Source organism: Pan troglodytes, chromosome 19 (genome assembly GCF_028858775.2).
Source record: "Pan troglodytes isolate AG18354 chromosome 19, NHGRI_mPanTro3-v2.0_pri, whole genome shotgun sequence".
In the NCBI taxonomy this organism is placed as follows: Eukaryota; Metazoa; Chordata; class Mammalia; order Primates; family Hominidae; genus Pan; species Pan troglodytes.
The window spans coordinates 73,772,838-73,798,862 of record NC_072417.2 but is presented as its reverse complement, the minus strand read 5'-3'; the positions used below and the strand labels follow the sequence as shown (position 1 = coordinate 73,798,862).

General features: G+C 40.4%; 1 protein-coding gene across 6 annotated transcripts in view; it reads right to left on the bottom strand.

Moving 5' to 3' along the window:
• The window catches only part of PPM1D (protein phosphatase, Mg2+/Mn2+ dependent 1D), a 150,412-nt gene that overhangs the window by 21,656 nt on the left and 102,731 nt on the right, over positions 1-26,025 (bottom strand). For all 6 annotated transcript variants that reach the window (XR_001710555.4, XM_063798029.1, XM_063798030.1 and 3 more), the window contains 2 exon segments: positions 18,921-19,149; positions 8,669-8,793 (listed from right to left, as the gene is read on the bottom strand). Coding sequence is in view for 5 of the 6 variants with exons in the window: in XM_063798029.1 (XP_063654099.1) it covers positions 8,669-8,793; positions 18,921-19,149 (354 nt within the window). In the remaining variant the exon portion in view is untranslated.

Here is a 26,025-nt window from a genome sequence, read left to right as displayed (position 1 = left end):
CGGTCTCTACTAGAAATACAAAAATTAGCTGGGCATGGTGGCACACGCCTGTAGTCCCAGCTACTCGAGAGGCTCAGGCAGGAGAATCGCTTGAACCCAGGAGCCAGAGGTTGCAGTGAGCTGAGATCGCGCCACTGCACTCCAGCCTGGCGACAGAGCAAGACACCATCTTAAAAAAAAAGATTTTCTTTGGAGTCTCTCTGAATCTGCTGTGGGGCGGGGGTGGCTACCCAATTCACAAATCGTTCATTGCCCAATTAAACTCCTTTAAATGTAAAAAAAAAAAAAAAATCCATTCTTCTACCTGTACAATTTTTTATCTCTATATAGACTTACAGATTCTTTTTTATTCAATATTTTTTAACTTATTCCTGTTATAATTTGTTTTGATGCTCAAGTTGCTTCAAATTTGCTAGTAAAAGTCCCTAGAATCTGACCTTTCAACAAACTCACCAGATGATTCATACTCATAGACACTTTCCCTTGTTTTACCAGTTCAAAGAGTCTATATGATTCTATCTAATATCAAATAACTGGTAAGGATCAGAATTGGGCCTTTAACTAAGGGTTTTTATTACTGGTCTAGTGTTTGTACACCAAAGTAGGATCACAGAACATCATTTCTGTAGGTCCTGAAACGAGGTGCCTTGGAAACTGGCAGACAGCCAATTCCCTTTTTTCCTCAGTAGAGGGTGCTGAAGGGACACCAGAAGAGAGAAGGCCTGCTTTCTGGTTCCAGTATATTTTCTGCTTGCTCCTGTGGCACTTGGCAGCCAGCAGTCCACAAGACACTCAGTGGTCCTTACACCTATCAAATTTCAGCACCCCTTTGAGTGGCTTCCCATGGAGAACTTCCAACAATGTTTACCCCCTCTAATCCATTCTCAAAACTCAATGAAAATTCTCTCTTTAAAACACAAACCTAATGGATTAAAGATTTAAATGTAAGACCTCAAACTGTAAGAATCCTGGATGGACATCAGCCTTGGGAAAGAATCTGTGACTAAATCCTCAAAAGCAACTGTAACAAAAACAAAAATTGACAAGTAGGACCTAATTAAAGAGCTTCTGCACAGCAAAAGAAGCTATCAACAGAGTAAACAGACCACCTACAGAAAGGGAGAAAATATTCACAAACTATGTATCTGACAAAGATCTAATATCTAGAATCTGTAAAGAACTTAAACAATTCAACAAGTTAAAAACAAATAACCCCATTAGAAAGTGGGCAAAAGGCATCAACACTTTTCAAAAGAAGACATGCAAACGGCCAAGAATCATAAAAAGCTCCACATTAGTAATCATTAGAGAACGCAAATCAAAACCACAATGAAATACCATCTCATACCCTGTCAGAATGACTATTATTAAAAAGCCAAAAAAATGACAATGCTGGCAAAGCTGCAGAGAAAAGGGAATGCTTATACACTGTTGGTGGGAATATAAATTAATTCAGCCACTGTGGAAAGCAGTGTGGAGATATCTCAAAGAACTTAGAACTACCATTCGATCTAGCAATCCTGTTAGTGGGTATACATCCAAAGGAAAATAAATCGCTCTACAAAAAGACACATGCACTCAAATGTTCATTGCAGCACTATTCACAATAGCAAAGACAAGGAATCTACTTAGGTGCCCATCAAAAGTGAAATGCATAAAGAAAATATGGTACATACACACTACAGAATACTACACAGCCACAAAAAAAAAAATGAAATTATGTCCTTTGCAGCAACACAGATGCAGCTGGAGGCCATTATCCTAAGTAAATTAATCCAATTTACTTAGGAAAAGAAATTTCTAAATTTCTAAATAAAACAAATTGGAAATTTCTTTTAGGAAAAGAAAGCCAAATACCACATGTTCTCACTTGCAAATGGGAGCTAAACATTGGGTACACATGAAGATACAGATGGCAACAATAGACACTGGGGACCACTAGAGGGAGAAGGGAGAGAAGGAGGAAGACATGAGAAACTAACAATTGGGTACTATGCTCCCTACCTGGATGACGGAATCAATCGTACCCCAAACCTCAGCACCATGCAATATACCCATGTAACAAACCTGTACATGTACTTCCTGAATCTAAAAGCTGAAATTACAAAAACAAACAAACAAAAACCCACAAATCTAGGATGAATGGTGGATGACAGTTGCAAAACGGTGTAACTGTACGTAACATCAATGAACCACGTGCTTTACAACGGTAAGTTACGTGTATGCTAAGTATATATTACCACAATTAAAAACACACAAATCTGTTTATGTTTCCCATTCCAACTCTGTTATAGTTCACAATTGTTTTTAAGATAAAGACACAATTCTTTTGTTTTTTCTGAAACAGGGTCTTGCTCTGTTGCCCAAGCTGGAGTACAGTGACATAATCTTGGCTCACTGCAGCCTCCTGGGCTCAAGCAATCCTCCCAACCAAAGCCTCCTGAGTAACTGAGACTACAAGCGCGTGCAACCACGCCCAGCCAATTCTTTATAGAGGGGAGATTTCGCCATGTTGTCCAGCTGGTCTTGAACTCCTTGAACTCAAGCAATCCACCTGCCTTGGCCTCCCAAAGTGTTAGAATTATGGGTGTGAGCCACCACATCCAGCCAAACATGATTATTTACCACTGCCTATAAAATGCAGTATTTTCTCATTTTATCCAAGTCTCTTATTTCCTTATCCGTTCCAGCTACACTGCCCTTCATCAGAGTTCTTATATCACTATGCTTCTTCCTATCACCGAACTTTTCGAAAATGCTGTTTTCTATGCCTAAAACACACTTTCTTCCTCCTTAACCTCCAGTAATTCTTCAAAACTCAGTTCAAATATCACTTTTCTGGCCTCTCTTTTTAAGTGAAATATCCTTATTTTAGGTTTTCATTAGTACATATAAGAAGTTAAGAATTGGCTGGGTGTGGTGGCTCACGCCTGTAATCCCAACACTTTGGGAACCCGAGGCAGGCGGATCACCTGAGGTCAGGGGTTCGAGACCAGCCTGGCCAACATGGTGAAACCCCGTCTGTACTAAAAATACAAAAAGTAGCTGGGTGCAGTGGCGTGCGCCTGTAGTCCTAGCTACTTGGGAGATGGAGGCAGAAGAATCGCTTGAACCCGGGAGGCGGAGGCTGCAATGAGCCGAGATCGTGCTACTGCACTCCAGGCTGGGCGACAGAGTGAGACTCCATCTCAAAAAAAAAATAAGAAGAAGAATAATTAAAAATTTTCAGTTTTAGCCAGGCGCTGTGGCTCTCATCTGTAATCCCAGCATTTTAGGTGGCTGAGGCGGGTAGATCACCTGAGGTCAGGAGTTAGAGACCAAGTTGGCCAACATGGCAAAACCCCTGTATTTTTGTACAAAACTTAGCCGAGCATGGTGGCGGGTGCCTGTAATCCCAGCTACTTGGGAAGCTGAGGCAGGAGAATCGCTTGAACCTGGGAAGTAAAGGTTACAGTGAGCCGAGATTGCGCCATTGCACTCCAGCCTGGATGACAAGAAAAAAACTCAGTCTCAAAAAAAAAAAAATTTTTTTTTTCAGTTTTTTGTTATCATCTGATGAATGCCTTTCAACCCTTTCCTAGACTGCAAGCTCCATGAGGGCAAAGATCATGTGCTTGTACATACAGCAGAGTGCTTCATACACACTATACTCAAAAATTATCTCCCCAGTGAATAAAATGATTTGCAAGACTCAAAATGCAATTCCAGCAGGCAGCCACTAGAAGGCACCTTTGCTACATTTGTACTTGGGTAATTATCATCAGTGTCTATAGGGTACCAATGTTGACAAAGAGACATCTATTCCCACCCCTTCCCCCGCCCAAAAAAACCTATAAGAAAAATGGCCGTAAACCATAAGGGTGTGTGCTAAATATGAGCATTTAATTTACTTTAGGCCAGTATTTCCACGCAACAAGCTAAACTCAGAAAACCAATAACATGGCTCTTTTAAAAATATTATTTCCAGGCCGGTCGGTCGCGGTGGCTTGCGCTTGTAATCCCAGCACTTTGGGAAGCAGAGGTGGGCGGATCAACTGAGGTCAGGAGTTCGACACCAGCCTGGCCAACATGGTGAGATCCCATCTCTACTAAAAAATACAAAAATCAGCCAGGTGTGGTGGCACGCGCCTGTAATCCCAGCTACTTGGAAGACTGAGGCAGAAGAATCGTTTGAGCCAGGGAGGCGGAAGTTGCAGTGAGCTGAGATCGTGCCACTGCATTCCAGCCTGGGCAACAGAGTGAGATTCCATCTCAAAAAAAAAAAAAAAATTTCCAAGTGTCAGAATAATGGTTTGAAAAGTAATACAGCAAAGCCTTTTTAGCTTAAATATTAAAATCTAAAAGGCAGCATTATTTTTGAAAAGAAAATATTTATGTGACAAGAGAAATCAAGAGGAAAAAAGCTTTTATCACTAAAACGATTTTCTCTTATAAGCCCTTTTATCAAAATATTAATTCATTTCTGTATGTGTTTACAAAATTATGTTGAAGTAAAGTAACTTTTACAAAAAAACTGTCTAAAAACTTGCTGTATCAAATTTTATTCCTCCCACTCAAGAGGACAGTTCTTTCTTCAATAACCCCAATCATGGTTGTGGTCTTGCTATTCCACCAAAAGCTACCTTCTTTTTCAAGGTCACCAATGACCTCCACATTCCTAAATCCCATGGTCATTTTTCAATCCTCCCTCCACCTAAATGACAACAGTATTTGAAACACTTTCTTTCTGGAAACACTTTCTTCACTTAGCTTCCAGGGTACGCTAACCCAAATTTCCTATTTGACTTACAGCTGTTAGTTGTTTTACCTTGTTCTTCCATTCACATCCCCTAACTCTTTTAGATTTTTTTTTTAATTTTAATCCAACCCTCAAATGAAACCAGAGCACATCCCCCGAGTCTTAACAGTGAGAGTATCTCAGGGCTCAGCCACTAGACCTTGCCCCCTTTTCTATCTGCACTCAATCCCTACATGACCTCAAGACTTTGTATACTATCTATATGCTACTGGCTCCCCCAAATTGAAAGCTCCACCCTAGACAACACCTGAAATCAATTCTTATAATGGGAAGCCAAATAGGTATCACCACCTTAATGTCTAAAACATGCCGAAAGGGTAATGTGTCCAAAACTGAACTTCCGACCTCTCCTTTACACTGATGTTCCAGTCATTTCTTTATCACTTAGTGGCAACTCCATTTTTCCAGCTGCTCAGTTAAAAATACTGAGTAGGAGCGGGGCACAGTGGCTCATGCCTGTAATCCCAGTACTCTGAGAGGCCGAAGTGTGGGTAGATCAGTTGAGGTCAGGAGTTGGAGACCGGCCTGACCAACATGGTGAAACCCCTGTGGCACGGAGTGAGACCTCATCTCAAAAAAACAAAAAAAGAAAGAAAGAAAAAGAAAAAAGAGAAAAATTCATGAGTAATGAGAACCCTTACATTTGTTACTTCTGCCCAAATTCTGTGGCCCCAGACACTCACAGGTCTTTACTAAAAATACAAAATTAGCCGGGCGTGGGGGCGCACGCCTATAATCCCAGCTACTTGGGAGGCTGAGGCAGCAGAATTGCTTGAACCCAGAAGGTGAAGGTTGCAGTGAGCTGAGATCACGCCACTGCACCCCAACCTGGGCAATGAGAGCGAAATTCTGTCTCAAAAAAAAAAAAAAAAAAAAATGAGTAGGCTGAGCGCTGTCGCACACGCACTTTGGGAGGCTGAGGTGGGCAGATCGCTTGAAGCCAGGAATTTGAGACCAACCTGGGCAAAGCGAGACGTCTCTACAAAAAATTTTTAAAAATTAGTTGGGTGTGGTGGCATGCACCTGTAGCCCCAGCTACTTGGGAAGCTGAGGCTGGGGGAACACTTGAGCCCAGGACTTTAGGGGATGCAATGAGCTCTAGCCTACGGCACAGAGTGAGACCTCATCTCAAAAAAAAAGAGAAAAATTCATGAGTAATAAGAACCCTTACATTTGTTACTTCTGCCTAAATTCTGTGGCCCCAGACACTCACAGGTCTCACTGCCTCATCTCTTTACTTGCACTTTACTGACATATCATCTTAGCGAGACCCTCCTCTGACCATCCCATTTAGAATTATTATACAGGCCCCACCCCCAAAGCATTCCCTGCTTTATTTTTCTTGGTAGCATTTCTAACACAGTATGTGTCCTACTTAGTTATTTTAGTTTATCATGTTTTCCCCTAACCTAAGAAAGTAACCTCTATGGGTGCAGGAATTTTTGTTTCATTCACTGCTGAATCCTCAGCACCTGGAACAGTACCTAGCACATAGCAGGTATTTAATAAATATTTGGTGAATAAAGAACAATCATGAAGAAGTAGGAACTGTATGCTTTTAAAATACATCCACAAATTATTTGATATACTTGAGGGTGGGCTTGATTTAGTGATTCAGGGCTAACAAAATACAAAGCTGGGTTCCCTACAGCAAGTGATCAAGAAAGCAAGGTAGAAGTCAAAATGTCTTTTTATGATCACTTGCTCTAAGGAAGCCAGCTGCCATGTGATGAAGACACATCAAGCAACCCTATGCAGAGGCCGGCAAAGCAAGAAACTGAAGCCTCCAGCCAATCCAGATTACTCAGTGAGCTGTCTTACAAGTAGATGCTCCAACCCCATTGAAGGCTTCGATGATTAATGACATCTTGATTACAGCTACACAAGAGACCCTGAGCCAGAACCATCCAGTTAAGTCACCCCGGGTTCCTGAGCCGGAGGAACTGTGTACATAAAAAATGTTTTAAACTCCTAAGTGTGGGAGTATTTGATTACACAGCAATAGATAACTAATACAGCGGGACTGTAATAACCTGGGATAATCACTTTGGGAAGAAATTTAGCAATACCTAATAAAACTAAACATGTAGATATCTCTGAACTGAGTCTCCCAATTGGTATTCCTTGGATGAGTGAGGCCTAGGGGCAGCAGGGTGGGTCCTCAGTGGCTAGAGCATCCATGTTATTAGTTACCTCAGTCTCAAGTAGCCTCCTCTGCTTACTGTAGAAATATTATCATCTTGTGTGAGTGTTACGACACAAAAACAGTTGGTAAGTAACATACTATGACCCAGAAATTCCATTTCTAGTTATGTATCTTAAAGAAATCTTGCCAGGCACAGTGGCTCACGCCTGTAATCCCAGCACTTTGGGAGGCCAAGGCGGGCGGATCACCTGAGGTCAGGAGTTCAAGACCAGTCTGACCAACATAGAGAAACCCCGTCTCTACTAAAAATACAAAATTAGCCGGGCGTGGTGGCGCATGCCTGTAATCCCAGTTACTCGGGAGGCTGAGGCAGAAGAATCGCTTGAACCCAGGAGGCAGAGGTTACAGTGAGCCGAGATTGCACCACTGCACTCCAGCCTGGGGAACAAGAGTAAAACTCCATTAAAAAAAAAAAAAAACTCATATGTGTATATAAGGAAATATTTATTGCAGTATTTTTCATAATTGCAAATGCTTGGATATAACATAAAAGTCCACCAGTCAGGGTGTGAAAGAAGAAAATTATAGTTTCACATTGGAAACAAATTATTAATATATATAGTAGTTGTGCTGGGTGTGGTGGCTCATGCCTGTAATCCCAGTGCTTTGGGAGACCGAGATAGGAGGATGGCTTAAGCCCAGGACCACCCCGGGCAACACAGTGAGACCCCGTCTCCTTAAAAAAGAAAAAATTAGCCAGGCGTGGTGGCTTACACCTGTAGTCCCAGTTACTCGGGAGGCTAATGTGGGAGGATCACTTGAGCCTGGGAGGTAGAGGTTGCAGTGAGATGTCATCATGCCACTGCAATCCAGGCTGAATAACAGAACAAGACCCTGTCTCATAAAATAAAAATAAACAAATGTGCGTTTTCTCAGAGACTTTTTTTTTAAAAAAACTACCCTCATCTAGCATAGCCAAGGTAAGACACCTTAACAGGTGTAATTCTCTAGCCTTCTTTCCAAAGCCAGGTAGACCAGAAATATAACTATTTTTTTCATAGTTATTTTACTTTCCTAACTAAAGAAAAAAGAGGTTTTGAAGGCTCTCAGGAGGACTATTAAGGGCTAAAGTAGAATGGGATACTTAAAAATAGTTTCAAGGGTAACATTAAGCCTAGATATGCATATACTTCCCTAAACAGAGATACAAATTAGCAAAACATTGAACGTGACTCATGAACAAAGGGCAACTGTCAGTGAATTATATACCTAAACCTTCCCCTCAATCAGGATTTTTTTTAGAGTCTTGCTCTGTCGCCCAGGCTGGAGTGCAGTGGTGCGATCACTGCAACCTCTGCCTCCTGCTTTCAAGCAATTCTCCTGACTCAGCCTCTTGAGTAGCTGGGACTACAGCTACACATCACTATGCCCAGCTAATTTTTGTATTTTTTAGTGAAGATGCAGTTTCACCATGTTGGCTAGGCTGGTCTCAAACTCCTGACCTCAAGTGATCCGCCCACCTCAGCCTCCCAAAGTGCTGGGATTATAAGCGTGAGCCACCATGCATGGCTTCGATTAGGTTCTAAAGCATTTAATAGAATATCATGATATCTCTACCCTCACTATATGCCAAGTAAGGGTTTAGTTCTCAGTCTCCTCTTTTATTTTGCCACCATATATTGTAGAAAATTCAATATAATTTCACCAAATTAAGTCCTACTTACCAAGTGCTCTTGCTACTGCCAGAAAAGGAATCTGGTCAATAACTGTGCTCCTTCTAACAGGTCCATTGTGAGTGAGTCGAGGTCGTTTCCAAACTACACGATTCACCCCAGACTTGTTCATTACACTAAAAATAAAGAGTTCACATAAATAATCTAAATGATTAAAATACAACAACTAAGATAGCTCAGTATATTAAATCACTAATAAAATAAGACTACATTATTACAAAATAATGTCTTATGTGTTTCAAATACAAAGATGCATAAGCCAAAATTCCTGTTCAGAGAGGAATTAGGGTAGATTCAAAGCGGAAAATTTTGAGATTACTGGAATAGGCAGTATAACCAAATGAATGTAATGTGAAGAAAAGTGAGTATAAATACCATGTCAAAAAAAAAGCAAAACTACCTAATTAGTAAACAATTGGGGGTTGACAGAAGGCCTTATCTAAGTGGAGAGAGAACTGCTTGAACTCGGGAGGCAGAGGCTGCAGTGAGCCGAGAATCACACCACTGTACTCCAGCCTGGATGACAGAGCGAGACTCTTGTCTCAATAAATAAATAAATAGGGATTAAATTGTGATATAAGCAATTAAAAAGGAAAGGTTACAGGGTTCTGAGTGTTTATGTTGAGGACGGGGGCAACATAGCAGACCTTCAGTTTTAATTTTTGTTGTTGTTGTTGTTTTTGAGATGGAGTCTCACTCTGTTGCCCAGGCTGGAGCACAATGGCGTGATCTCAGCTCACCACAACCTCCACCTCCTGGGTTCAAGCGATTCTCCTGCCTAAGCCTCCCGAGTAGCTTGGATTACAGGCGTATGCTACCACGCCTGGCTATTTTTGTATTTTTAGCAGAGATGGGGTTTCAGCATGTTGGCCAGGCTGGTCTTGAACTCCCAACCTCAAGTGATCCGCCCACCTCGGCCTCCCAAAGTGATGGGATTACAGGCTGACGTCAGCCACCGTGCCCAGCCAGTTTTTTTGTTTATTTTTATTTATTTATTTTGAGATGGAGTTTTGCTCTTGTTGTCCAGACTGGAGTGCAGTGGCACCATCTCGGCTCACTGCAACTTCCGCCTCCTGGGTTCAAGTGATTATTCTGCCTCAGCCTCCCAAGTAGCTGGAACTACAGGCACGTGCTACCACGCCTGCTAATTTTTGTATTTTTTAGTAGAGACAGGGTTTCACCATGTTGGCCAGGCCGGTCTCGAACTCTTGACCTCAGCCTCCCAAAGTGCTGGGAGCCACCACGTGGGCCACCACGCCTGCCTAATTTTTTCTTTTTTGAGGAGACGGGGTCTCACTATGTTGCCTGGGCTGGTCCTGGGCTTAAGCCATCCTCCCACTTCAGTCTCCCAAAGTGCTGGGATTACAGGTGTGAGCCACAGCGCCCAGCTTGTTTTTTGTTTTCTGATACAGGGTCTCTGTCGCCCAGGCTGGAGTGCAGTGGTGCACTCATGGTTCACTGCAGGCTTGACTTCCTCCTGGGCTGCAGTGATCCTCCCACCTCAGTCTCCTGAGTAGCTTAGAATACAGGCATGTGCCACCATGCCCAGCTAATTGTTGGCAGTTTTAATATGATTTCAGCAATATACAGAAAATACTATATATTTAGGTATTTCTGTAATTCAAAGTGTGAGACTAGACTTTGTGAAATAGATCAGCTGTAGACATATAGATTTGGGAGTTACAAGAGTAAGAAAACCCTCCTAAAAATGTGTCATAGGAGCAAAAGAAATGCCTAAAACTTGGAAATATGATTAGGTTTTTTGTTTTTTTTTTTTTGAGACAGAGTCTGGCTCTGTCGCCCAGGCTGGAGTGCAGTGGTGCGATCTCAGCTCACTGCAAGCTCCGCCTCCCAGGTTCATGCCATTCTCCTGCCTCAGCCTCCCGAGTAGCTGGGACTATGAGTAGCTGGGACTACAGGCACCTGCAACCATGCCTGGCTAATTTTTTGTATTTTTAGTAGACACGGGGTTTCACCAGGTTAGCCAGGATGGTCTCGATCTCCTGACCTCATGATCCACCCACCTCGGCCTCCCAAAGTGCTGGGATTACAGGCGTGAGCCACCACGCCTGGCCTGAAATATGATTAGTTCTTTAGGAAAAAACACTGATAATCAAAACATTAGAGATGGTCTCTCAAACTATGCCTGGCATGACCGAAATGAGCTTTACTTCAAATGGGAATTGATTTTTTAAATTTAATTTTTATTAATTTAAACAGCCATTTGTGGCTAGTGGTGAGTATACTGAACAGTCCAGAGGAAGACTGAAACAAGTAGAGAATGACCAGAAAACATTGTGGGTGTTAACAAAGAATAGAAATTCCAGAAAGTTGCTCATTCACCATCCCCCCACCCTTTTTTTTTTTTGGAGACAGTCTCGCTCTGTTACCTAGGCTGGAGTGCAGTGGTGTGATCTTGACTCACTGCAGCCTCAGCCTCCTGAGTAGCTAGGATTACAGGCACCCACCACAATGCCCGGCTAATTTTTTTATTTTTAGTAGAGACGGGGTTTAACCATATTAGCCAGGCTGGTCTCGAACTCCTGGCCTCAAGTAATCTGCCTGCCTCAGCCTCCCAAAGTGCTAGTCTTACAGGCATGAGTCACCATGCCCAGCCTACCATCTCTTTTGAGAACTAGTTTTCATTTTGTTTTGAGACAGGGTGTCGTTCTGTTGCCCAGGCTGCAGTGCAGTGGTGTGATCATGGCTCACCACAGCTTTGACTTCCCAGGCTCAAGTGATGCTCCCACCTCAGCTTCCCAAATAGCTGGGACCAAAGGCATGTAATTTTTTTGTAGAGAACGGATCTCACCATGTTTGCCAGGCTGGTCTTAAACTCCTGGGCTCAAGCTATCCTCCCATCCGGGCCTCCCAACATGCTGGGATTACAGGCGTGAGCCACCATGCCCAGCCAAGAACTAGTTTAAATAAGTTCTGATATAAATAGGTTGATCATAACAAGAGTTAAAATATCAAAGGCATTCATTTTGTTGTATTAAGCTTTCTTCAATGATGATTCTCAAAAGTCAACAGCAGAGTAAAGACTAAACTTGCCATTCACAAGAATCCATGAAACACAAGAGTTATGATAAGATGCCAACATTCTGCCTTAATACCATCTTAAAGCTCTATTATTCTTTGCTAAACCTTCTCCTTACAAGGTAAGGCTTAGTACCTAAGTAATTTACAGTAGCAGCTTCCAACATAACTAGACGAGCAGCTCTCTCGACACTTAATATTCAAAGATATTATGATCTGTGTTTCTGAGAAACAAAAAGACAAATAATGATACTGGTTAAAACATAGAAGTTTTAACATCTAGTAACAAAAAACCAAAGCAATGTTATAAAAGATGCTTTTACTGCACTTCCTGTTGTTGTCCTATATGATTAAAAGGCATGTAAAAAGGAACAGCCTGACATGCAGAGAGCTGACTGAGCAGCAACAGAAGGCTGGAAAAACAAAATGCTGGCCCGTTGCCTAGGCCGGGACAGAGGGAAGCAAGGAAATAACTTATAATAAAATGGCTCAATTTTTGCAAAAAGTTACCTGCTCCAAAATAGCGGAGTATCTGCCCAACTGTCCAGATGGTGTTTTTGGTAATAAAGCCAAAAAACTCTTTCTAAAAACATTATTAAAATCAAATAAAATATAATTTTAAAATTCAAGTAAAAAAACAAGAAAGAATAGTCAAGAAAGGTATTTTTAAAACACAAAAGGGTAATTTCTTCTGTAGAAAATAATTATTTCCTTTTTTGTTCATTTATTTTATTTATTTATAATTATAAAAAAATTTTTTAGAGATGGAGGTCCCGCTATGTTGAACAGGTTGGTCTCAAACTTCTAACCTCAAGTGATCCTCCCATCTTGGCCTCCAAAGCGCTAGGATTACAAGTGCCGCAGCCAGCTGCTTTATTTATTTATTTTTTTGAGACAGTTTTCACTCTTGTTGGGCAGGCTGGAGTGCAGCGGCAGGATCTTGGCTCACTGCAACCTCTGCCTCCCAGGTTCAAGAGATTCTCCTGCCTCAGCCTCCCGAATAGCTGGGATTACACGCACATGCCACTACGCCTGGATAATTTTTTTGTATTTTTAGTAGAGACAGGGTTTCGCCATGTTGGCCCGGCTTGTCTCGAACTCCTGACCTCCGGTGATCCGCCCGCCTCAGGCTCCCAAAGTGCTGGGATTACAAGCGTAAGTCACTGTGCCCGGCCCCAAGAAAAGTATTTTTTAAAAGGAAGATTAATGAGAAGGAATCACGCCTACCAATATTTAAAATTATAATAAAGTCTCAGTTTTAAAAATTATAATACTGGTAAATAAGCAGGAAAAAAATTATAGCCCAGAAAAGACCCAAATATATGGAGGAATTCTGTTTATAATTTGCAAAGCCCACTTAGCATGACAACCAGCAGAGATGTCAGATATATTCTCACCTTCACAATCACAAGATCAAATAGACTATAGCCTGAAAGGAGGTTCATCTAACTTTGCAGAATACTGGGCAGGAAATAAGAGTATGCCACCATAGCAGCTTCAAGGATATTGTCTTCAGCAGTGATTCAGACAGCCAGAAGCCATTTTTCCATCTCCCAAGTGATGGCTCAGTTGTAAACAAGACGACAGGGTCTAGCTTAGGTAAGCTTCATGTGTCACAGAAACCAATGTAATAAATAGCACATGACTACAGTTTCTTGGTCCCTACACAAGACAAACTGCATGCATACAAGGAAGCCAAGGCCTGTGCTTCTGAATAGAAATGTATAGTCCATTCAACAACTTCCCTACCAAGATGCAATTCCATTCAGGGATCATTCTACAATAAGCAATGCTGTCTTACGACAGAGGTGATATTTCACATTTATCTTCACCAGAGAAATACAAGAAGAGGGTAAATTCAAGGTCATCTTCCCACTAAAGAAGGGTCTTAAGCCTGGTCACCCTGCTACTCAGTAATGAAAAGATGTATAATTATTCAAGTGGCTACTAGTAGCCATCTAGAAAAAAAGTTAACTTGTCTATTTACTACATAGCTTAGATCTTAAAATTCCAGAAGGATTAAAGATTAAAATATAAAAGATGATGAAACCATACGAGTACTGGCAAAGTGGTTCTCAAAATGTGGTTTGGGGGCCCCTGGCAGGTTACTACAGACTTTTTCAGGGTGTCTCCAAGGTCCATTTTTTTTTTTTCATAATACTACTAAGACCACATGTATACAGTGGAGTTTTTTGAGAGGCTGCATGACTGGATATTATATAGTATAATAAAAAGTGTCAATATTTGCAAGAGCTGTATAACTCAGTGAACTAGTATATTACAAACAATAAATGCATATATTAAAAAGTCATGCATAGGGGCTACATACTATATGGTTCCAACTATATGACATTCTGGAAAAAGCAAAATTATGAAGGCAGTAAAAACAGCAGTAGTTGCCAGGAGTAAGTGGGGGAGGGATGAACAGACAAAGTACAGAGGACTCTTACGGTGATGAAACTAATCTGCATGATACTATAATGATGGATACGTGTCATGACGTATTTGTTAAAACCCATAAAATGTATAACACCCGGAGTGAACCCTAATGTAAACTATGGACACTGGGTGATAACAGTATGTCAGTGTAGGTTCACTGATTGATTACAACAAACACTCTGGAGAAGGATAGTGGGGAAGCCTGGGAGACGGGGGATAGGCCAAAGTATATATGAGAATTCTGTGCTTCCCACTTAATTTTGCTGTGAATCTAAAAGTACTCTTAAAATTAAAGTCATTAATTTTTTTAAATTATGCAGGGATTTTTAAAAAGCATTCAATTCAGGGCCGGGAGCAGTGGCTCACACCTGAAATCCCAGCACTTTGGGAGGCCAAGGTAGGTGGATCGCCTGAGGTTGGGAGTTCGTGAAACCCCGTCTCTACTAAAAATACAAAATTAGCTGGGTGTGGTGGTACATGCCTCTAATCCCAGCTACTCCGGAGGCTGAGAACCCAGGAGGCAGAGGTTGCGGTGAGACGAGATCGTGCCACTGCACTCCAGCCTAGGCAACAAGAGCAAAACTCAGTCTCAAAAAAAAAAAAAAAAAAAATTTCTATTCAACTAATGTCTTCATTGACTGACTAATGGCTGTTAATGTAAGAATATGCAAAGTTCATTAATAAAGTTTCAGATACCTTAAGAAACTATCATTTCTTGAGTTTTAAAACAGTATCAAAGACAAACATTTATGGAAAAGTGAGCAAAATACTCCTTCCTGGTCGGGCGAATTGGCTCACACCTGTAATCCCAGCACTTTGGGAGGCAGAGGTGGGCGGATCACAAGGTCAGGAGTTCAAGACCAGCCTGACCAAAATGGTGAAACCCCGTTTCTACTAAAAATACAAAAATTAGCTGGGCATGGTGGCGTGCACCTGTAATCCCAGCTACTCAGGAGGCTGAGGCAGGAGAATCGCTTGAACCTGGGAGGCAGAGGTTGCAGTGAGCCCAGATCCCGCCACTGCACTCCAGCCTGGGTAACAGGGCAAGACTCTGTCTCAAAAAAAAAAAAAAAGAAAAAGAAAATTAGCTGGCATGGTGGCACACGTGCACCTGTAGTCCCAGCTCTCAAGAGACTAACATGGGAAGATCACTTGAGGTTGCAGTGAGCCATGATTGTGCTACTGCACTGCAGCCTGGGCAACAGAGTGAGATCATGTCAAAAACAAATACAATGAACAAACAGAGTTTCTAAGACCAAAAATATTCCTGTTGTACTAAAAGAAAATATAGCAGACTTTATTAAAAAGCTTCACTGTGTGTGTGGCATAAAACCCAAAAAGTTGTAACAGAAGAAACTAATAAATTTAACTACATTAAAAGAAACTTCCACGTGGAAAAAGTTCCAGGAGCATAATCAAAAGACAAACTGTGGAAACAATATCTAAAATTCACATCACATACATCAGACTAATTTCTTTAATGTACAGCTAGCCCCTACACATTAATGTGGCGAAAAAATGGCTAACAACAATCCCCCAAAATGAATAATAAATATTAAAAGAAATACAGAGAAAAGAAAATATAAATGGCTCTTAAATATATAAAAAGATTCAATATTTCTCATAAGATAAATTCAAATTAAAACATTACTGAAGCTGGGCACGTGGCTCACATCTGTAATCCCAACAATTTGGGAGGCCAAGGCGGGAGGATCGCTTGAGCCTAGGAGTTCAAGACCAGCCTGGGCAACATGGTAAGACCTCGTTTCTATTTCTTAAAATTTTTTTTTAAAACAACATCATTGCCGGGTGCAGTGGCTCACGCCTGTAATCCCAGCACTTTGGGAGGCTGAGGTGGGTGGATCATGAGGTCAGGAGATCAAGACCATCCTGGCTAACGTGGTGAAACCCCATCTCTACTAAAAATACAAAAAATTAGCCGGGCGTGGTGGCAGGCGCCTGTAGTCCCAGCTACTAGAGAGGCTGAGGCAGGAGAATGGCATGAACCCAGGAGGCAGAGCTTGCAGTGAGCCGAGATCGCGCCACTGCACTCCAGCCTGGGCAGAAGAGCCAGACTCCATTTCAAAAAAACACAAAAAACAAAAAAAAACACAAAAAAACACATCATTGAGACACCTCTTTTTTAAACCTGAAACTGGATATGATCAAAAAGTTTTATTTGTTGTCCAGGACATCCACATACACTGATGGTAGAAGTGTAAATTGGTACAACCTTTATAGAGACAAATAGTTATCAATATTCAAAACATACACCTCTTTGGCCAAGCAATTCCACTTTTAGGAAATGATCTTACAAATATACTGGCAAGTGCACAAAAACACATATGTGCAGATTTTTCATTTCACAGCAGTTTGCAATAACAAAAAAAAATTAGAAATAAAAATCCTTCAATAGGAGACTGATTAAAATAAATGATGGTACATCTGTACATGGTACAGCTCCATAATATATTTGATTGTATATGAATATCTCTCTTTTGAAAGGACACACAGCCATACTGGTTGCTTAGCAAGTGGAGGGGAACGAGGTGGCCTTTGGGACAGTAGCAGCTGAGAGACCTTCCATAGCATATCCTCTTTTTTATGCTACCTGAATTTGAACCAAATGAATGTCGCCATTAAAAAAATAAACGTATGGCATAAAATCTCATCACTCATTTATAAAAATTTAGAATATTTCCATGTTATTCCCATGTCTCTGCATTGCTAACAACAGAAATATAATTTTATATCCTGCTTTTTTGTGACCATAAACATTTTCCTCTATCATTAAACCTTCCCCATATACATGGGAGTTCATATTACTCTACCTTTACTCTGAAAAATTTCAAAACACCATGAGTTTTATAAACTTATCTATAAATGTTATTTTTAATGGCTGTATCATATTCAGCATTATGAATATGTTGCTAAATATACTTAACCATTCTCCAGCTGTTAGGCCTTCAAGTTACTTCTGGCCTTTAACAGTCATTACAAATGCTGCAATCAATAACTCTATTCAGATATTTTTGTCCACAGTTCAGATTTCTTCTTTAGAATAGATTCCCTAAACATTTAAAGCTACTGGTATATATTATTTTCTATATAGGTAGTACCAATCTGTAATCTTACCAAGAAGGTAACCATTTCAATAAAAATATTGAGAGGAATCTCTTTCTTTTATCTTTCCTAATCTAATAACAGGAAATGAAGTTTCATCTTATGTTTTACTTTTATTTCACCAAATGTTTACTACTGTAAAATGTTTTGCATTTTTTTATTGTTCAAACTTTCTCTCCTTTATCCACCTTATCCAGGGGTGCCATGCACCTTAGTACTTTATTTTATTTTATTTTTATTTTTTTAAGAGATGGAGTCTCGCTCTGTCGCCCAGGCTGGAGTGCAGTGGCGCAATCTCAGCTCACTGCAACCTCTGCCTCCTGGGTTCTAGCAATTCTCCTGCCTCAGCCTCCCGAATAGTTGGGACTACAGGTGCACGCTGCCACGCCCGGCTAATTTCTTTTGTATTTTAGCAGAGATGGGGTTTCACCATGTTCCCCAAGCTGGTCTCGAACTCCTGAGCTCAGACAATCCACCCGCCTCGGTCTCCCAAAGTGCTAGGATTACAGACGTGAGCCACTGCGCCCAGCCTCACATTTTAGTACTTTATTAATTTGTTGAACTCCTTATAGTTTAAGGATGCTAATTCTTTTTTCTTTTTTGAGATGGTGTTTTGCTCTTGTTGCCCAGGCTGGAGTGCAATGGTGCAATCTCAGCTCACCACAACCTCTGCCTCCCAGGTTCAAGTGATTCTCTTGCCTCAGCCTCCGGAGTAGCTGGGATTACAGGCATGTGCCACCACACTCAGCTAATTTTGTATTTTTAGTAGCGACGGGGTTTCTCCATGTTGGTCAGGCTGGTCTCGAACTCCCGACCTCAGGTGATGTGCCCGCCTCAGCCTCCCAAAGTGCTGGGATTACAGATGTGAGCCACAGTGCCCGGCCAGATGCTAATTATTTTCCTTAGTTTGTCGTTTCTCTGCAAAAGACCAATTTTGATTTAATAAAAGCAAAAAAGAGGAGGCAAGTAACGATATCATGGGAAGGCTTTAGTTAGAAGGATTATTTAGAAAACATTGGATTCTACTCAACTTGCCTCATATCCTCAATTTTTAAAAATTAGTATTGAGATAATTTTTAAATTTGTTCATGTTATTCACTCTCTTGATTTTTAGAATAATCTTTCATTTAAGTTTGAATCATAAAAATATAAAATTGAAATCAATTTCAGTTCCTAGTTTACAATTTACTTACACATTGAAACGCTAAGTTCAAACAAAGAAAACAATAACTGGAAAGGTTTGCAGTAAATCTGAAATCAATGAAAAAAGCTGAAGGTTAATTCTAACTTAATCTTTTTCCCCCAGCCAGATTCAAAGTGTTCTATTCTGGAACTCCAAGAGCTGCTCCGTCTAGATTCTGAAAGTCATATGAAAGGTTTTCAGTAAAACCTTGTACTGTTTCCTTGGGGCTCACTGAAATATTATTTCCTATTAGAGTCATTATCAGAAATAAAAGTCAATTCATAGTAATGAGAAAAATATGAACATACATACCTGAGTATTACATCAGACAAACTAAAAAACCTGTAATACTAAGAAAGTAACTTCAGTAAAAGGGAGAGTAGTAGGTCAATTTCATTAGCAAAGCATAAAAGGACTAAATAGAACCAAAAGAGGAAAGAGAAAACGACAGAATGTTACCTCCCACCAAGTCCTTCGATTCGTTCTCTTTCCTTGGGAAGTTCTGGCTTATGGTCCTGTGTCACCTCCACAGCTCTGACAAAGTCATCCTTCGGGTCATCCTGAATTCCAAGAACCACCCCTGAGTCACCTACGTGAGCTACATACATCTTCATGCCCCGTATGATGACCACACTGGCAGTTGTCCCTGATGTGCTAGGAAGACCCGTCATAGTCTTTGGCCATTCCGCTGTAATAAGAAATAAAATATTTTACTCTTACAAGTATAAACATTAATACACTGTCAGGATACAAATGGCAACAAACTCTGAATTAGCATGTTAACATTCGAATTAGCACAGGAAACAATTTAAGAAAAATATTCTGAAAACTACTAAAGGACTTAGGTTAATGAATACATTAATAAATTAATGTTATAAATAATGCAATTATGATACAACTATCAAACCAATCCTAAGAGATATATATTACAGGATAGGTTTACTACTGCTACATGACTGTTAGTCCTAACTACATTGATAGGAAAGAATGTGTTAAGAGGTTTTTTTAATCTGAATCAGTTTTGATTCAAGAGTTGTGGTATCATTTAGCCAGCCACTTAGCATCTGTTTACTCATATCTCTTCTAAAAGGCTTTCTGAAAAAGCTACTTGTTTTTCTGTTTTGTTGTTTTTTAGATTGAGTCTTACTCTGTCACCCAGGCTGGAGTGCAACCTCTGCCTCCTGGGTTCAAGTGATTCTCCTGACTCAGCCTCTCGAGTAGCTGGTATTACAGGCGCCTGCCACCATCCCCAGCTAATTTTTGTATTTTTAGTAGAGATGGGGTTTCGCCATGTTGGTCAGGCTGGTCTCAAACTCCTGACCTTGGGTGATCCACCCGCTTCGGCCTCCCAAAGTGCTGGGATCATGGGCATGAGCCACTGCACTCGGCTTGATTTGTTTTTGAAATAACTATTTTGAATAGTCACCACTTAACAAATTCCATTTACTGAGTATACTCACTGTATACCAAGTTCTATACTAAGAGCTTTACATGTATTATCTCAAATAATGCTTGTGACGAACTTATGAGACAGATATGATTATTCTCTTTATTTATTTACTTATTCCTCATTTTGCAGATAAGGATATCAATACTTTGAATAATTAAGAAACCTGCTTCAGATAACTCAAATATTTAGGGGCAGAATCCCTGTATATTAAATTACAAACCCTATATTGTTTAATTAAATTCACTGTCATTCAACAATTCTGAAGTATTCTGTAACACTAAACAAACTGCAACTTATAGTTCATGATGGCAAAATGAGTCCAAACAATGACATATTCTCCCCACCAAAATCCCACTGAAAGAACAGAATGTAAATATTAGAAATAAGTCCACAACATATAGACACACACAGAAAGGTCATAGTCAAAGATGAAGAATTCCTGGAAGTTTAAAGGAATAGAATTATGTTAAGAAAAAAAATAAAAATGCAGGCTTGTAATCCAACATAAGCAAAAAGAACAATCAGTAATAAAGACAGTAAATGAGTGTTCCATTTTTTTTTTTTTTTTTTTTTTTGAGACAGAGTCTCGCTCTGTCGTCCAGGCTGGAGAGCAGTGGCATGATCTCGGCTCACTGCAAGCTCCGCCTCCCGGGTTCATGCCATTCTCCTGCCTCAGCCTCCCAAGTAGCTGGGACTACAGGCGCCTGCCACCACACCCAACTAATTTTTTTGTATTTTTTTAGTAGAGACGGGGTTTCACTGTGTTAGCCAGGATGTTCTCGATCTCCTGACCTCGTGATCTGCCTGCCTTGGCCTCCCAAAGTGCTGGGATTACAGGCGTGAGCCACCGCGCCTGGCCGATAATTTTTTTTTTTTTTTTTGAGATAACTCTTAACACACTGGGAGTGGTGGCTCACGCCTATAATCTCAGCACTTTAGGAGGCCAAAGCGGGTGGATCACGAGGTCAGGAGATCGAGACCATCCTGACTATGGTGAAACCCCGTTTCTACTAAAAATACAAAAAATTAGCTGAGCGTGGTGGCAGGTGGCCATAGTCCCAGCTACTCCGGAGGCTGAGGCAAGAGAATAGCATGAACCCAGGAGGCGGAGCTTGCAGTGAGCCGAGATCATGCCACTGCACTCCAGCCTAGGCAACAGTGCAACAGTGTGAGACTCTGTTCTCTTTCAAAAAAAAAGAAAAGAAAAAACCCTAACTCAACCAAAGAACTGTTAGAATAAACAAATATAATTGTAGAATACGAAATCAACATACTAAAATCAGTTGCATTTCTATTCACAAACTATCCAAAAAAAAGTTAAGAAAACAATCCTATTTACAATAGCATCAAAAAGAATAAAATACTTAGGAATACATTTAACAAAGCAGGTGAAAGATCTGTATACTTAAACTGTAAGATACTGATGAAAAAACTAGAGAAGACAAAAATAAACATTAAAAATCTGTGTCCATGGATTGTAAGAATATTGTTAAAATGTCCATACTACCTAAAGAGATCTACAGATTTAATGCAATCTCTATCAAAATTCCAATGACATTTTCCACAAAAATAGAAAAAAAACCCTAAAATTTATACAGAACCACAAAAGACCCCAAATAGGTAAAGTAATCTTGAGAGAGAAGAACAAAGCTTAAAAGGCATCACATTTCCTGATTTGAAAGTGTAGTACAAAGCTATAGTAATCAAAACAGTATGGTACAGACATAAAAATACACCAAGGGAGTAGAAAAGAGAGCCTAGAAATAAACCCATGCATATATGGTCAACTACTCTTTTGACAAGGGCTCCAAAAATACACCCTGCAGCAGCCCGGCCAAAATGGTGAAACCCCATCTCTATCAAAAAATACAAAAAATAGCCGGGCATGTGTGCCTGTAGTCCCAGCTACTCAGGAGGCTGAGGTGGGAGAATCGCTTGAACCCAGGAGGTGGAGGCTGCAGTGAGTGGAGATGGCGCCACTGCACTCCAGTCTGGCCAACAGAGTGAGATCCTGTCTCAAAACAAGAAACAAACAAACAAACAAACAAAACTCTGAGGTAAGGATAGTCTTCAATAAATGGCACTGGAAAACCTGGATATCCACATGCAAAAGAATGAAATTGTACCCTTGTCTTATACCATACACAAAAATTAACTGGAAAGTGATTAAAAACTGAAATGTAAGAAATACATTGAAAGCATAAAACTCAGGCCGGATGCGGTGGCTCACACCTGTAATCCCAGCACTTTGGGAGGCCGAGGTGGGTGGATTACCTGAGGTCAGGAGTTCGAGACCAACCTGGCCAACATGGTGAAACCCCATCTCTACTGAAAATATAAAAATTAGCCGGATGTGGTGGTGTGCGCCTGTAATCCCAGCTACTCAGGCAGCTGAGGCAGGCAAATCTCTTGAACCTTGGAGGTGGAGGTTGCAGTGCGCCAAGATCGTGCCACTGCACTCCAGCCTGGGCAACAGAGTGAGACTCTGCTTCAAAAAAAAAAGAAAGAAAGAAAAGAAAAGAAAAACAAAAAGCACAAAACTCCTAGAAAAAAAACATAAGGAAAAATCTCGACATTGGTCTTGGCAATTACTTTTTTAATATGACCACCAAAAGAAATGGCAACAGGCTGGGTGCAGTGGCTCATGCCTGTAATCCCAGCACTTTGGGAAGCCAAAGTGGGTGGACCATGAGGTCAGGAGTTCTAGACCAGCCTGACCAACATGGTGAAAGCCTGTCTCTACTAAAAATACAAAAATTAGCCAGGCATGGTGGCGCACACCTGTAATCCCAGCTCAGGAGGGATCCTAACCTCAGGAGGCAGAGATTGCAGCGAGCTGAGATCACGCCACTGCACTCCAGCCTGTGTAGTACAGCGAGACTCTGTCTCAAAAAAAACAAAAACAAAAACAAACAAAAAAACAGCAACAAAAGCAGAAAAAAACAGGTGGGCTACATCAAACTAAAAGGCTTCTGCACGGGAAAGGAAACCATCAACAAAATGAAACGGCAACTTTCAGGAGAAAATATTTACAAACTTTACACTATGTGGTAAGAGATTAATATCCAAAATATATAAGGAAATCATACAACTCAATAGCAAAACAAACAAACAAACAAACAAACAAAAACACAGTTAAAAACTGGGCAGGCCGGGCGCGGTGGCTCATGCCTGTATTCCCAGCACTCTGGGAGGCCGAAGTGGGTGGATCACGAGGTCAGGAGTTCAATACCAGCCTGGCCAACACGGTGAAACCCCGTCTCTACAAAAAATACAGAAATTAGCCAGGCATGGTGGCAGGCGCCTGTAATCCTAGCCACTGGGGAGGCTGAGACAGGAGAATAGTTTGAACCCAGGGGGTGGAGTTTACAGTGGGCCGAGATCATGCCACTGCACTCCAGCCTGGGTGACAGGGCGAGACTCTGTCTCAAAACAAAACAAAACAAAACAAAACAAACCCAAAAAAAAACTGGGCAAATGACCTGAATAGACATTTGTCAAAGAAGTCATACAAATGGGCAACAAGTATATGAACAGAAGCTCAAAATCAATCATCACGACAGAAATTCAAATCAAAAACAAAATGAGACAGGAAGATCGCTTGAGGCCAGGAATTTATCACCAGCATAGACAACATAGCGAGACCCATCTCCACTAAAAATTTAAAAATTAGCCGGGCATGGTAGCACACATCTGTAGTCCTAGCTACTCAGGAGGCTGAGACAGGAGGTTCCATTGAGCCAAGGAGTCTGGGGCTACAGTGATCACACCACTGCACTCCAGCCTGAGCAACAGAGCGAGAAGACCCATCTAAAAAAAAATTAAAAAAAATAAATAAATAAAGAGAGAGATAAACTCACACCTATTAGGATGGCTATCATCAAAAAGATAACAGTAAACAAGTGCTGGCCAGGATGTGAAGAAGGGAGAACATTTGTACACTGCTGATAGAAATGTAAATTGGCATAGCTATTATGGAAAATATTATAGAATTAAAAATATAACTAAAAATAGAAGTACCATATGACTCAGGAATTGCACCTCTGAATGTATATCCAAAGAAAATGAAATCAGTCTCTCAGAGAGATACATGTACCTCAACACTCCCTGCAGAATTATTCAAAACATCCAAGATATGAAAACAATCTAAGTATCCAGCAAGAGATAAATAAATAAAGAAAATGTATGTATACACAATGGAATATCGTTCAGCCATTAAAAAAAAAAAAGGAAATCCTGCCATGTGCAACACAAGGATGAACCTGTAGGACATTATGCTAAGTGAAATATGCCAAACACAGAAAAAACAAATACTGTGTGATCTTACTTATACGTGGAATCTAAAGAAAAAGTCACAGAAGGAAAGAGTAGAAGGATGGTTGCCAGGGATTAGGGGTTGGGAGAAGTGGGGAGATGTTGGTCAAACAGCACAAACTTCCCATTATGAGTAAGTTCTTAGTATCTAATGTACAACACAGAGAGTATAGTTAATAATACTGTTTTGTATACTTGAAATTTGCTGAAAATAAATCTTGAGTGTTCTCACCACCAAAAAAAAGGTAACTATGTGAGGTGATGGATGTGTTAATTAACTTGACTGTGGTAATCATTTCACAATGTATACATACATAAAATCATCTATCACATTGCACATTTTTTAAAAGCAACTAAAAAAACTATTCTTCAGAAGATACCATTATTAAAATAAAAACAACACACAGAACAGAAATACACACACCTATGCACCAAAGGAAAAGCATCCAGAATATATAAAATTTTCCTACAAATCAAATCAATGAGACAGACTACCCAAATGGGAGAATGGACAAAAAGCTTAAACAAGCCTTTTACAAAATAGGAAATCCAAACAGCCACAAAATATGCAAAGGTATTCAGCTTCTTTAATTATCAGAGAAATACTAATTTAAAACCACAATGAGATAGTGCTGCATAACTACAAGACCACACAAACTAAAGTTCGACAATAGCAACCAAACTGAGGTCAAGAAAATGGAGCAACATGTACTATCATCAACTACTGTGAAAGTGTAAACTGGTACATTGCAGGTAACATTTAGGCATTACTTATTAAAGGTAAAGATATGTATACTCTTTGACTACCTCCTAGGTATATACCACAAATTAACATATATATACAACAAATACATGAGTCAACCATGGTAGTATGTGCCTGTAGTACCAGCTGCTCAGGAGGCTGTGAGGCAGGGGGATCGCTTGAGCCCAGGAGTTTACAGCCTGGGAAATACAGCAAGACCCTGTCTCTAAAACAATAATAAGGGCTACAAATGGGCAACAGCCCAAGTTGTTCAACATGAAAATGGGCAATACTACATAAAGCACACAAGAATCTCACAAGCAGCACATGATAAAAGAACACATACAGCATGATTTTCTTCAAAAACAACCATCATGTTTAGAGAAAAGTGGTAAAACTATTAAGAAAAACAAGTAAACCATTACAGAACTCTCATGACGAAAGTCAGGAAGGTAGTTTTTTAGGGGGAGATAGAAATATGAGATCAGAAAGGACATACAGATATCTGCAGTGCAGACAATGTTCTTTCCTAACTGGATGGTGTTCAGTTTATAATTATTCATTGAAGTGTACATTTATGTTTTATGACCTTTTCTATACATATGCTATATTTTGCAATATTTAAAATAAAAAAAAGCAGAGAAAAGGTATCAATTTTGCCGGCAGAAATCACAGCAAGGACAGCTTCATAGCCCATCCAGTTTGCAATCTGGTTGCAGAAGTTATTTCCTAGAAGCTCAGCCTAGAGTATATTGTATGTTTCTTCAGCCCTTTCAATTATTTGGGGTGTTTACTAGCTTTTGATAAAACCCTTTCTTCTGTTTTTTTTTTTTTTTTTTTAACAACAGGGTCTCAATATGTTGCCCAGGCTGGAGTGCAGGCTAATTCACAGGTGTGATCATCACATACTACAACCTTGACCTCCTGGGCTCAGGCAATCCTCCTGCCTCAGCCTCCCAAGCAGCTGGGACTATAAGCATGTGCTACTGTGCCTGGCTATCCTCTTTCTTTTTAAACAAACTGAAGTAAATTAAAAAACAAACAAACAAAAAACTTCT